A 14,684-nucleotide genomic window follows, 5' to 3' on the forward strand; every position below is an offset into this window, starting at 1 on the left:
GTGCACTGTTTACAGATTCTGAGCCATAACTAGGCAAGAAACCTGGGAACTCTGACAATATTTTCCGGCCTATTGGTTTGGATAAGTTTTTGATAAGCAGCATCTGGATTTTTGGATGCTTATTGAATTTGAACTGCCAAATCTATTCAAGTTCAGCTAAACCTCTATGACATACTGTGAGTTCCTTGGAAGGAAGAAATGATTCTTGTGCTTAAAAATAAGATAATGAGAGTTTTCTGAAAAATGCATTTTCTCACTTTTCATTTAATGAGTTGCTGTAAAATTGCAGGTAGACAATATGTCAATCATGTTCCTGAAAGTACTGTGATGTTTTATGAGCAATATAATCCAATATGAAGTATATACATCTTTTGATATAATTCATACTGAAAGTAAGAAGCACTGAGTATGCAGATTTGGTAGGTTATGTGCTGATGATATGTTTTAATAACCCATATTCTTCAATAGCACAATCACCTTTCTAAAGCAACACATTCATAGTTCAGAGTATATAAATGTTATCTGGCTGGCTGATCTGCTGTGATGTCACAGTGAAACTGCTCAGATTTCTCCCCCATTTTGTTTGTACTTCTTTCACGAAACTCAGTTTCTGCACTAGCAATGTCCCTTGGTTTTGTCTTTTTAAAGTGTCCAAGTTTGCATCCATTTCCAAATTTAAATCCGCCTTTTCAGCCTCAGAAATGAATTGTCCACTCACTTACCCATGATAAACAAATCCTCAAATTCAATTTCATTTTTGAGGTGGGATCTAATTTTGGCCTGTCCAATGGAGAGACTATTGCATTTGGCCACCATTATTATTTTTTCATGCACTACCTCCCTCCTGCATCACTTCCGTTGCCAACCTCCTGACCATCCACCCTCCCCTGGATGTTCACATCCAGCACCATCCATCATTTATTTAATGGATAACAGCATTACAAGGCTGTTTCTGAGAATAAAAACCTGCCCCTGTTTCATTCTCCAAGGAAATGGATTGACTACTGTTACATGTCTCTTCCCCTATCATGTTTTGTCGCTACATAACTTTCTGTTCCATTCCGTGTTTATATTTTGTTTTGTTTTTTGTTTTTTTGCAAGTTGGCATGTTTACTATGCTGGCTTGTGTCAGGAATTTTCAGGGAGTATTCAACATCAGCACACAAATTAAACACTGATGTGACCACTAATGTGATTTATTTGTTGTCCATAGACATGTTTCTATACTTTGCATTTTAACAGATCAGCCTCAAGAATATAAGGGGTTGATTTTCAATCTACACTAACAGCAGCTTCTGTTATTATGGCTGAGCATTGTAACATGTTCGGGGGCAATTTTTAAAAGAGGGAGAGTGTGGTTGGAGGTATTGAAGAAAAGCGTTATCGAGTCTGAGAATGGCAGAACTTGGCAAACGATTGGGTTGAGGATCTTACATCACAGTGATGAACACATGCAAAATAAATTTTTAAAGAAAAACATGTTGGGATGCTTTTTCTATTCAGAGGCTTAGTGTGGGAGGTATAAGGAATGCTCAGTTCTAAACCTCAGGGGGGGTCAAATAACATCAATGCAAAATACCTGGGATCATTACACACAACCCAAAGGGAAACATTCCTGAAGTAAAGACAGGGTGAGTCTTCAGTGTGGAAATGGTCTTGGTGCAGCTCTTTAGCCTTTCCACAATACTTTGGATAGCTTTAAGCAAGGGGCTAGTCATTTGCACATGTATACCTAGCAGGTTGTGCAACTGAGCAAAGATCTCAACATGGATTTCTCAAGTCCCAATAAGCCAGTTTTGCTACATTTGCAGTGCAATTGGAAATAGAGGAGCACCCTTCTAATTCCATTTACTTCAGTCAGAGCCAGTGTGCTGTAGTGGTTAGAATGTTGGCCTAAGATCTGGGCAAACCAGGTTCAGATTTTTATTCTGCCGTGGAAGCTTGCTACATGATCTTGGGTCTGTCATGCAGTCGTAGCCTCTTACCTCAGATGCCTATTATGAAGGTAAAGTGGAGAAGAATGATGTAAGCCAATTTGGGCCATCATTGGGTACAAAGTAGTGATATAAATGAAGTAAATAAAAATACATCTGTACACCGCCTGTGGCACCGCGGGCGCCATGGACTAAATAAAACAGTAAGGTGTTCTGGGGCGGGATGTGTCCGGGATGAGGAAGGGTCTGGATTGGACCCTTCCTCAGGACAGACAAAATATTTTTTTATTATCTAATATGTGCAGTTATTCAAATATATTGATGTAATAACCAAAGGAAGAGACAGTACATGTCAGGAATTGAACCACAGTTCAGCTTTGACTCACTGTTGCCCATGAAAAGTCTACAAGAGCTGAATCCTTCTTGATAAATTAATGCAAATATAATAAACTATGGATTTTCAAAGGCAAAATAGCAGGTAGAAAGTAACTTATGTAACAGCATATAAATGCCTACTTCTGTATGCCTTGGTAATTTCCTAATGCTCTATTCTGACAACACTCTAATTGAATTCAGCATATATTTTTTACTTCTAACAGGCCACAACAAAATTCTGATAACTGATTTTTAGAAGGGGGGAAGCCCACAAAGATTTAGCTAAATGAAGATAGAAAGTAAGACTTTCTTTATTTTCCTGGCATTCATCCTGCAGGTGAGGAATCTCATCAGCTGCTAGATGCCAGAGTAAAGCTGATTTCCCAGGCGCAGTGTAATGCGCCAAGCGCATATAAGAACAGACTGGATGAAAGCATGCTTTGTGCAGGAAATCTTCAGAGAACAAGAGCTGATACTTGTCAGGTCTGTTGCTTTTTCAGTATTTGAACACTAATTTCTCTTTTAAAAAAATGTAAATAGGCTATGCAGAGTAATGTCTGGCAGGGTACTACATATGTATCTGCTTCTTGTATCAGATACATTACAACAGCCTCCTTCCTTTCAACATGATGTGAGAGGAATGTCCTTCAAAGCAACAGCAGCTCTTCTGGTGACAGGCAAGCCTATGGGAGAAGTTCAATTGGTGTAAGCCACAGAAACCTGGGAATTTGACAAGGTTTCTCCCAGCACATCATGTTCTTATGATCCATACCTCTCTTTCCCCATTTTGTTCTTTAGGTGCTACCATACTATTATACGATCCTTTATTTATCTATTTATTTCTCTTTCCTAGGATATCTCCAGAAGGGGACTATATCCCTAATGTACTAAGTTATCCATTGAATGAGAATAGAAAAGTCAGAGGGGGGGGGGTCTGTTCAGTGGAAACTGTTTTCTAGGCCAGGGTTTTCTGAAACCCTGGGGTTTCTTGACAGACCTTGAAGGGTTTCCTGAATGGGTGGGAATAAATTTATATATATATATATATATATATATATATATATATATATATATATATATATATATATATATATATATATATATATATATATATATATATATATATATATTAACATTTATCAAACATTTATAGGGTGATATGACCATACATAGTCACAACGACCCCCCCCCAAAAAAAATAGTCAATGATGGACCCTGGTGGGCATGTACACAGCTATGCTTCCCAACTATATCCTCACAATTGGTCCACTTCAGGGGTTTCTGAATGTTTCAGCGGTTTCATAACAGTACAAAAGTTGAGAAACTGCTCTAGAGCTATTTTGCACCCCAAAAAACTTCTTTTGGATTTCTTGAAGTCACTGTTACTAATCACTTTTCTTCACAGACTTGCCCATCATAATCATGGGCATTCTGCTAATAATTAAATATTGTAAAGTGAGAAAGTGACCAGTAACAGTGGCTTCTCCATGATTAATTGGTAGCTAGCTATACTATAAACTCTATACTACCCTTGCAATCTATGCAGTTATTTCAGTCTAAACCCACTGACATCAATGGATTTCCAATGGATCAACTTCGCATAATACCCCGCACTTTCTTGTATAAAAAGGCTGGGAAAGTATTCTTCTAGCTGAAGTGTAATATTTAATGTTGGTCAATATTTTTAGTTTGGAATTATTTGCCTTATTTCTTAATAGGGAGATTCAGGTGGTCCTTTAACCTGTGTTAAAAATGGCTCTTATTATATCTATGGAATCGTGAGCTGGGGAGACCAATGTGGATTAAAAAATAAACCAGGAGTTTATACTCGTGTGACAAGATTTCTTAATTGGATTAGGACAAAAATTCAACAAGAGTCTATTTTTCACAATTAAGAAGTATCTTACAGAACTGAAAAAGGTAAAACTAAAGCATTGATCTAAAATGAAAAACTATGAAGATTTTACTAATATTTTTAACATTAATATATTTGGTTAAAAGATCATTGAGAAATGTGGATTTCAAACTGCACAAATGTATCCTTTTCAAAATGCAAATCTGAATATACCCTGGAATTATAGAGTTGGAAGGAGCCATACAAGCAATCTAGTCCAACCCCCTGCTTAATGCAGGACAGCCTAAGCCCTGAGTCCTGGCATTGGCTTTCAGAGACCTATACTATGTTGGGTTGCTTAACAACACATATCCTAACCATTGGTAGCTCTAATATTTGTGAAAAAACCCTTTAGGCGGAGCACTGTCTAGGACACATCTGAGTGTCTGGACTGCGCTTCCGTCTGCACAGGCCAATCTGGGCACACCCAGCAAAGCTCCACACGCCCGGATTGGGCTGGTTCCTGGAGCACCCGCCTCCAGAAGCCAGCTGTGAGGTGCTCAGAAAGCCTTGCAGCCAGGCATCGCCCCAGCAGGCAGCACGAGAACCAGGTCAACTGCCACACGCCAGGCCGGCTGGCTGCAGGGCCATTGGCCCAGCCAATAGCCGGAATGGAAGGTAGGGCAGTGGCAGCCCACTCTGGGGGGCCCTACTAATGGCCATTGCATTTCTGGATGCAATGGGCTTTCAGTCTAGTTAGTATAAAGAACCGTGTAACATGCCGCCCACACTATACCACAATGGTACCTAAAACAGTTAAAAGTTATATGTAGGTATTACTGGTTAGAGCCAAACTAAATTAGCAATTTCCACCGGTTCCCTCATTCTGTTGCACACAACCCTCATATAATCTCTTGGTATCCTCTGTTTGCCAGGAGCAGCAACTTGTGAAGATCAGTGAGCTGCAGTGAGATAATTTAGTTTGGATCCAAATTAATCTATCACTCTTGCATGCTCTTTCACTTTAACGTTTATTTCACTTACATATTCTCACTCCTTTCAAGGATAACAAATGATCAAGAATTCATCCCAGATTAGAAGAGTGGGTCTTATTATACAATCATTGTATTATTGTAACCTACTATTACTTATTATCAGCTCTCTCACTTTGTACTCCATTAAATTTCTCCATTGATAGATAATTATTTGTAATTCATCTGGTTCACTAATGCCCCTTTGGAGTAAGAGAGAGGATGAATCAGCTGACACTCACATGGGACATTTTTGGGAACCACACCCAGAGGTGACACCCCCAAGTTATGAAGTGGTGGCCCCATAAAGGTACCTGCTACTCACCTGCCTCTCATTCCTTGGCTGTTTTGCTGGCCACTACCTCCAGAAGGTCCCTAGCCAGTTTTAGGTTACTGCAATCTGTTGCAATACAAGGGCCAGGAGGTGGGATGTGGAAGCCCTTACAGAACTAAGATGCAGCAGCCTTATTGGGTATACCCTGGGGGCACAAGGGGAAGGACTGTATAAACCAAGGAATAAGTGTTACTCAACAGAAATATTTCTAGGAAGTTAAACGTTGATTTATTTTCAACACAATTTAATGTATTTTCAGGAAATCACGGTTCATTTATTTTAGTACAAAGCTGATCCTGCCAGTCATCTAGTACTAATCTCATTTGTTGTATTAAATATATAACATGTTCTGGAATACATACCCTTACAAAATACTGACAATATGCATGCAAAAATATGTTTTAATCATTATTAAATCTAGATTTAGTTTGTTTTTTGATGCCATCCTCTATGCTCCTCTATAGTTAGAAAAGTTACATGACTTGCTAATCAATCTCAAAAAGTATGAATTTTCCACCAGGAGATGCCATGTCCCAATTTACTTTTTCATTAACTGCATTTTTCTTCGCTTGACTTGCAGAATCTCTGCTGCATCTGGGTTGATTCTGACTTGTTGGGATCCTTCTACTGTTGCCTGTTCCTGCCAATAAAATAAATTCTAAGTATTAGCTATTGCAAAAAAAAATCATTTAATTAAAAAAAGATGTCTCTTTTGGCATTTTAAATACTAAAATATTAATAATTAACTCAATTAAGTTTTTTTGGATACTCCTGACAACCTTGGGTGCTATCAAACATATGTAACACGTTCACTCCTACAGCCCAGATTCCAAGTCATAACAATATTATATGTGTTATTCCAAGAGATATCTGAGGCCTTAGAACATATAGGACTTAATGCATTGATTTGATTTCATTAGTTAACTGACAACAGGTAAAGGAATAACGGCCAGTATACTTTATTTAATTTTTTAGAGTAAACCTTAGGTTAAACTGTAAGCTGCTACTGGCTTTCTCTTTTGTTTTACTACACTGGAATCCATATGATCTCCTTTCCTTTTACATCTAAGTACCTCCTGGCCAAGTGACCTTCATTCCTTAAAACACTTATGAAATATTTTCCTTTTAGAATTCTAAATGAAATCCTTTTTAAGGCAAATGTTTAAAATATTGTTTCAATTATTCTTCAGCCCTTCAAAATGTTTTGTAATAACTGATTGCCTATAGCAGTGGTCCCCAACCTTTTTATCACAGGGAACCAGTCAATGCTTGGCTATTTTACTGAGGCCCGGGGGGGGGTAGTCTTTTGCTGAGGGATGTTGCTGCCGCCTGAACACCTGCTCCACTTGCTTTCCCGCTGGCACCCCTGACTTCCCGCCGCCCGCTGGGGGGGTGCTGCCAGCAGCAGCTGCACAGTGCTACGCTGAGGGGACCACCGGAGACCACCAAAGGTGAGCTGGCAGCAGAGTGGCAGGGCAGCCCCCAAGGCAACAGCCAGAGAGGAGGATGAGGAGGAGCTGCAGCCTGGTACCAACTGATCTACGGACCGGTACTGGTCCCCGGACCGGGGATTGGGGACCACTGGCCTATAGTATTAGGCAATTAAAGTTCCTGTATACTATAAACATGTACAATTCTCAAATCCACTTAAATACTTCAGATTCCCTCATCTTCTATAACATGTGAAAGAAAAATGGATACAACCCCCCCCCCCCCGATATAAGAAACAGCAGAGGTCGTTATCAGTGCAAATCTTCAGTCCATGGAAATAAAAAAATTGGTATCCAAAACATCTATTATTATGCTTTGTTCCCTCCTTTCACAAATGGGGCTAAAGTTGTATATATTATTAACGTTTCCCCTATTTTATACTTACAAAACCTGTAGAGGTAATGAAGAGCCCAAAGTCACCAAGCAAGATTCAAGGACAGTGGGAACCTGAATGTGGATCTCTGAGCTCCTACTCTAACAATTTAACCGCATTGTCATGGAGAAATAATGCTGAGACCCTAGCATTTTAAAATATATATCGAAAGACACACTATCAGCAGCTTTGTGAGAACAATTTAATCTTCAGTTAAGGTATGATATTCGTCCTCAATATTGTTCCGAAGTTTATCTCAATATCAGGCTTAATTATGGCTCTCAATACTTTTATTAGGCTAAAGTTAGACACTAGACTTGGAAGCAGTTTGAAAGAGGAATTGCTGCTTGCAATGTATATGCTCATCCTACTGTAAACAGAATTTGTAGGTTTCTGTATTTGGTTTTCAGATAATATTCATTCTATGAACAGGAAATAATTTCTGGGGTGTGGCTAAAGATGTCGTCCTGAGAGGGTGGCAGGGCATCTGCTCTGCTATCTCTGAAGCCTGACAGGGGTCAATTGTGCAAGCAATTGGCAGAAAAGAGGAGGGGTACGCAAACCCCACCTCACCTTTCTACCCAGGAAGTTCTTGGGGCCGTCTCCAATCCTTTAGGGAGTATATCTCCCTGGATTATAGGCTGTCAGCGTTCCAGGTCCAGAGGACGACTGCCATTTTCTACCTCGGACTTTCTTTTCTTTCTTTAATCTTAAAGTATCTGCTTCAACCCTACATGATGATTTACCACAAATGAACGCTCTGAACTGAGGGGAGGACATCGGCTGAGTTCCAAAACATCATTTACTGCAAGTATCTCTCGCTTTTTTTTTTCTCCGTCTCTCTTCCTGCATCAAAGCCCTTTGTTTCCCCCCTCCTCTTACTCTGCTCTGCCTGAAGCCACCTCGTTAAGAGGCAGGCTAATTCTCCTAACTAAGCAGAAGAAGGACTCAAATCAACTCGAATTAATTGGCAAAAGCTCTTATTGTAATTGTTTTGGTTTTCGAAGATAAGATAAGCTGTGAATGGGAAAATCTCACGAGAACTCTGTGCCAGCACGAGAATCTCTGCCTTCAATACGTCACATGCCTGTGCCGGAACATTAGAGGATAAAACAGAGGACCTCTACTGGCCACTTGTAAAATTGTTTGGGGCCGGTTTTTTTTAAAGTCAAAATCATGTCTATGTTAAAAAGATTGGCTCATCTAATAGAGATACAAACCCAAGATTACAAAGTATTTTTAGATGGATTGATCAAAAATATCTCCAAGGAGATCCAAGATGGCAAGGAAGAAGTCTTCAATAGGAATGATGGATCAATAACAGTGACTGATGACAGCTTTAAACAAGGTGGAAAACCAACAGCAGAAGAGAAATCTGAAATTCATATCTTCAAGGAGATCCAAGATGCCAAGGAAGACGTCTTTAACAGGAATAATGGATCAATAACAGTGGCTGATGACAGCTCTAAACAAGGTGGAAAACCAACAGTAGAAGAGAAATCTGAAATTCTGGAGACGGAAAATGGGATGCCGGAGTTCTGCAGCCCAGATAAGGACACCCTTTTTAAAAAGACATACAGCCATCTCAAAGCAACAGTGTACAAAAATCAATCAAAAGAAATATGGATCTGCAGTGAAAGTAACCGATTTAAAGGATCTCTCTGGGGGGAAAATTGTATTGATACTGGAGTCCAGGAGGTGCAACGGCCTCAAGATTTATCGATGCATATTCTGCGGGAAAGAGTACAACTGCACTTTCTACGCCAAAGGCCAATGGGACAGAATATAATTTTACGGGAACGACAAGATGTAGCAAGCCTCGAGATGAGACCCCCTTAAGAAGACCGAAAGCTCATATTGTTTTATGTTTAATGTTATACTGTATTCTATATTTCCATTTTTATGAAAAAGGGGAAGCAGTGTCTCTTTCTCTCTTGTTTTTTTTTTTGTCTCTTTTCTTTTGTAGGCATATAGGTAATATAATCATTAGTGCTGAAAATGTAAAATGGGGTTCCCCCCCCTTATTTTTTCTTTCTTCTATTAGGGTATTGTCCTAGGACTAAAGCCTACACTGACTTGTAGAAAATGTTTAATGTTAAGCTTTCAACTTAAATCTGAAAATATATCTGTCAGGATGGTTCTTAGAATGGGTCAAGCATAAATTGTTTTGTAGATGTATCAGAACCAAGGATAAGGAGAAGCTATAGAAGACTGAAAGCTTATATTGTTCTATGTTTAATGTTAAGCATTTAATCTAAACCTGGAAATCTTATTATTCTCTGTATTAACAACATATACTGTATCCTACATTGCTATTTTTATGAAAAAGGGGAAGCAGTGCCTTTTTTTTCTCTTGTTTCTTTTTCTTAGTAGGCATATAGGTAATATAATCGTTAGCGTTGGAAATATAAAATGGGGCTTTCCCCCCTTATTATTATTTTTTTTTATTGGTGTATTGTTATAGGGCCAAAGCTCATATTGATCTGTAGAAAATGCAAAGCTCTCAACTTATACCTGTCAGGATGGCTCTTAGAATGGGTCAAGTATAAATGGTTTGTAGATGTATCTGTATTAAGGATAAGGAGAAATTATGAAATCCTTTTGTAATTTTTTTTTCTTTGTACATCTTTAAGGCAAAGCCCTACTTTCCTCTCCCTTCATCAGGGTATTGATACAGGGCCAAAACTCATACTGTGCTATAAGAAATGTTTAATGTTAAGCATCTAACTCAAACCTAGAAATATCTGCTAGGATAGCTCTTAGATTGTATCAAGCAGTTAATGTGAGGTCTACGATCTCACAAGTAAGTTGATTAATAATAACTTTTCTTTTGTATATCTAAACAGGCCTTTTTTTTTAATGTAGTGGAAATGTGGATGGCTCTTAGACTCATGGCTCTTAGAGTTTTGGGCAAAAGTTTATATCACTGTGGAGTCAATGTGGGGTCGTATATTCTTAAATGATGATTATATTTCTATCTTTATGAAAATAAAAAAAATCATTATAAAAAAAAAAAAAAAGGAAATAATTTCTAAGTCTAGATAACTTTTGCTCATTTTATTTTTTTAAACAGAAGAAGCAGTGCAGTTTTCAGTGCTAAGTCATTTATAATGCATTTTGCATGGTTATAACAATTTAAAACTATATATATATATATATATATATATATATATATATATATATATATATATATATATATATATATATATATATATATATATATATATATATATATATATATATATAATGTGATTCCCACCCATATATATATTCCCATATATATATATATATAATTCCCATATATATATATATAATGTGATTCCCAGTCATTTTGGGTGGGAATCACATTATATATATATATATATATATATATATATATATATATATATATATATATATATATATATATATATATATATATATATATATATATATATATATATATATATATATAATGTGATTCCCACCCAAAATGACTTTCTGGGAATTTTGCATCTCTAAATCTGCACCCTAAGTGCTGATAAAAAAATGCTGTCCATTCACTTACCGTTTCTAGATCACACTGATTCAACATTCCTTGAGGCTGATGTTCCTGAGCATATGCAAGTTCAGCAGCCCTTCTAGCCATTTCTACTTTGTAAGAACCTGGAGGAGTCCAGCCAATACCTTTGATCCAGTTTAAATCAGATTTGTACTTAACCTGCAAAACAGAATCATAAACATTGGGATATTAATGGCTAGGCTCCAAGCAATTCTTCTAAATCATAAGGCAGTAACTCACTTACACTAGCTTGGTTTTTACCAACAGGGCTTTGTTTATTTATTACAACAAATATAAATTCTGAAATAATTAACATCCTGCAGACTTTCTGAAAATAAAAATCCATAGAGACATTTATTTTATAAAATAGATATGCATATATCTTGGCTATTGAGATAATGTTAGAACACAAGGCAACACCTGCTAAAAGTCCAGCAACCTACTGGAGAGTCACATAACAAAGGGATATTGGTTATTTTGCATTGTGTCATGGATTGTACCACGTCTCCAAAGTTCCCATTTCTAGCCAAAATCCATGCACCCTTTGCCATATGTACTTTTGGCCTGATATTGTGGCCAAGCAGAAAAAATAATTTAAATTTTAAAAATGAATTAAAAATATTAATTAGATTTTAAAATTTAAAACTGGATTTGAGTACAAACAAAATAGTTCCTCTTTTAAAAATAAACTGTTTTAAAATGAAATTTATTTCTACTTCACCATCCCATTGTTGCCCCAAATGCACCTCAAAATGCTGTTCCTAAGGGACAGTTAACACCTGGAAGTGACACAAGAAGGAAATAAGATCAAGAGATCTGCTGTATGAGACAAGAAGTTGCAAAAACTGTGACACCTTCTGCAGGGGAAATTTTGTGCTGGATCTAACCCATAATCTTTTGAAGATGAATTTACAACCTCTTTTTTTTCTTTGAAAATAAACATTTCTGTCAGTTGATATACAGTCCTGTTATTTTTACACTTATATTATGTTGCCTATTGGTCTATCTAGGTAAATGTTTAGACCTGTTCAATGCCTAGCAAGTACCTGATCTCTGAAACTAGCTTGGTATATAGTCAAAGAAATTTACTTTCTAACTCACAGGAAACAATAATCTGACCCTTAACTAGTAGCAGCTCTTGTTTCTGTGTGAAATTATTTATTGCCAATGATGACAAGATGCAGACTAAAGTGGAAAGAGAGAAGAAACCTTTCTACTATTGATTCCAACTAGCACCAGTTTACAAACAAGGTTATAAGACAGACCCTCTCTTGGTCTCAAACATTAAGATATGTAAACAAAATGAATTGGACGGGAAATATGTGCGAGCTACTTATCTATTGATGAGGTGAGTTTGCCTAAGCTTATATAGCTAGGGATGCTTGGGAAAATATTATTAAAAACATAAATCCATGTTTACAGGAACCCTTTTAAATATTGCACGTACAACTCCCAAGAATAACATTAATGGTTGCATATGTTGTGACCAAACATGTTTCAATTATATTTTTGTTTTTAATCCTAGACAATAAATAATTATAATTTTAGTCTAATTTTCAATTTGTTCAATTTTTATTTAAAACCTTGAATTAAATGAGTCTCTTTTCCTTGGAAATTTAAATCATTCCACTGTGGTTCGTGAAAATTTTGAGGACTAGGCATGAATATTTTGTGTACACTGGCAGCCAGGGGGATTGAAATCTGCCTCGCTACCTTAAGAAAGGGGGAGGGGTGGAACATGTTCTATGGCACCAACCTCCAGCTCAACCCTCCCTTCCTGCATAGTCAGAAAACCCAGGAATGGTTGGACAGGCAAAAGCCCACTCTAGGGCTACCACTCCCCCAAAAATCATGAAACCAGCAGTGCCTGGCCAGAACCAACTCCCTCATTCAGGGCCAGTTTATCCATGTAGCACCTGCTATTAGCCCCATACTTCCAGGAGCCCTACACAATGCACACCCCCCCCCCCAATGGATCACAGCCATAGCCTCTCTCCTCCCCTCTTTTCCTCTTTAAGGACACTTGGAGTGACACTCCTTTCCACTGTGGGGCCCCCTCTGCCCTCAGTGTGTCTGCTCCTGCTGAAATTGTACTCTACTAGGACTCTGTGAATCCTTAAATTAGATCTGGTGCAATGGGCCCCACAAATCCTTAAACCACTCCTGCCTTCTTCCCTCCCAACCCCTAACCCCAGGCTGCAAAGGTGGCAGGCAGGTGAATCTATGCTGCAGCTTGTTTCTAGGCTTTTAACAGTGCCATCTTAAGGAGAAATCAGTTATTTCCCAGACTTAAACTGTGTATCTGAGCTCATGATTTCATGGTCATTTATGAATGAAATATACATACATCACTCTGGAGTTTGTAGGCCTGCTTGGCATGCTTCAGGTTCAGTTGCTCTGGGTCACAGGTGTACTGATGTAGGTGCTGCCTGTAGTTAACATCACTTATCAACTGTTGACTTTTCTTTGCATGCATAAATCCTGGCTGATCAATTTGACTCTTGAAATGTGCTCTGTTTCTGATAAAATCCCTCTTGTACTGGTTGTCGCTCTGAAGGGGACCCATCTTGAGGAAATGTCTCATTTTGGAATCATCATTCACGTTGCGAAATCCAATCTGTTGACCTCGGTTCCTCTGAAATGCCTCTTTGTATCTGAACTGTTAAGATGAAGCAATGAAAGAAGGTACACACACAAGTGCACAAACAAACAGTTTACAACATAAGTTCTTGTACATTTTCATTGCCTATACAAGGGCTCTGATTTGTATGGGATATTGCTGGATCAGAACTCTTGTTGTGTGCATACAGAAGGGACAGAGAGTTTGTCCAGATGATTTTCATTTGGGATAGGTAGAGAATAATTTTTCATACTCACGTCTGTACTTTCATGGAAATGCAATATAAACACATCTCTATAACTATCAGTATCAGAAAAATGACTTGCACTTGCTTCAGGCATCACACAAAACAAGGGTTTAATATGACTTACTATTGTTAATGTGTCCTAAATGACCTCTCCTGGTTCCCCAAAACAAAGGCTAAATGCCAGCAGCTAGTTGTAACAGATATGCGACAGATTTTATCAGGACAGCCAAACATACATAACATATACTGGTTCCTAAGGGGAAGGCAAAACCCCCAGTGCCTATTAGCCAATCAGAAACCAGAGGCAAAATTTCGTTCTGGGTCGGTTAATTAGCAACCTCCTGTGGGCATAGCAAGGATGATGATCAACAACAGAAATCAAATTTCGGGTCATTTTTTGCTGGCAGAGAGCTCCAAATGCCCAATATATCAACAGCCCCTAACTTTTAAACATGAACTATGTATCAAACTATAACCTGCAGCCCTCCTCTAGCCATGGGGGAGGGGGCAGAAAGTAGCTCCAAAGTCACCTAACTGAGAGACAATGCTGGGCATAGTTGCCATGAACCACCGAGGTACAAATGGTGCTTTAGATTAACACTGAGAACTAGACTTCTTGTGTTATCAGACCTTATTCTTAACTTAACCTTTTGGGGAAATGTATGGATAACATAATGTAATACAGGAAACTGACTTTCAAGTATCTTATACAGTATTCCTAACATTAAAATTTGGAAAATTAATGTGTCTTACATCACTGGCGATTTCTCTTGAAGCCTTGGCAGTCTGGAAAGGAATGGCATCCAATCTGAAATCATAGGCAGCTGCGCACGTTTGCTCCCAAGACATTTTATAGAGCTTCTGCATTAAAAGGGGGAGATTACAACTCTTTTGTGGCTACACG

General features: G+C 38.1%; 2 protein-coding genes across 5 annotated transcripts in view; one reads left to right on the plus strand and one right to left on the minus strand.

Annotated features, from left to right (window-relative positions):
• The window catches only part of HABP2 (hyaluronan binding protein 2), a 42,520-nt gene extending 34,988 nt beyond the window's left edge, over positions 1 to 7,532 (plus strand). Inside the window, exons 12-14 of one of the 4 annotated variants that reach the window (XM_077349801.1) lie at positions 2,647 to 2,792; positions 4,028 to 4,229; positions 7,396 to 7,532. In XM_077349801.1, the coding sequence (XP_077205916.1) occupies positions 2,647 to 2,792; positions 4,028 to 4,204 (323 nt within the window). In that variant the 3' untranslated portion in view covers positions 4,205 to 4,229; positions 7,396 to 7,532. Of the gene's footprint in view, positions 1 to 2,646; positions 2,793 to 4,027; positions 4,230 to 5,341; positions 7,227 to 7,395 lie in introns of those variants that run through there. The other 3 variants (XM_077349800.1, XM_077349799.1, XM_077349802.1) reach the window with 3 other exon arrangements.
• The window catches only part of NRAP (nebulin related anchoring protein), an 81,011-nt gene continuing 72,338 nt past the window's right edge, over positions 6,012 to 14,684 (minus strand). The window contains exons 39-42 of the mRNA XM_077349797.1: positions 14,534 to 14,641; positions 13,261 to 13,572; positions 10,920 to 11,072; positions 6,012 to 6,148 (exon numbers count right to left, since the gene is read on the minus strand). Coding sequence (XP_077205912.1) covers positions 6,047 to 6,148; positions 10,920 to 11,072; positions 13,261 to 13,572; positions 14,534 to 14,641 — 675 coding nt within the window. The 3' untranslated portion in view covers positions 6,012 to 6,046. The remainder of the gene's footprint in view (positions 6,149 to 10,919; positions 11,073 to 13,260; positions 13,573 to 14,533; positions 14,642 to 14,684) is intronic.

The sequence above is a fragment of the Paroedura picta genome, chromosome 8 (genome assembly GCF_049243985.1).
Source record: "Paroedura picta isolate Pp20150507F chromosome 8, Ppicta_v3.0, whole genome shotgun sequence".
Classification (NCBI taxonomy): domain Eukaryota; kingdom Metazoa; phylum Chordata; class Lepidosauria; order Squamata; family Gekkonidae; genus Paroedura; species Paroedura picta.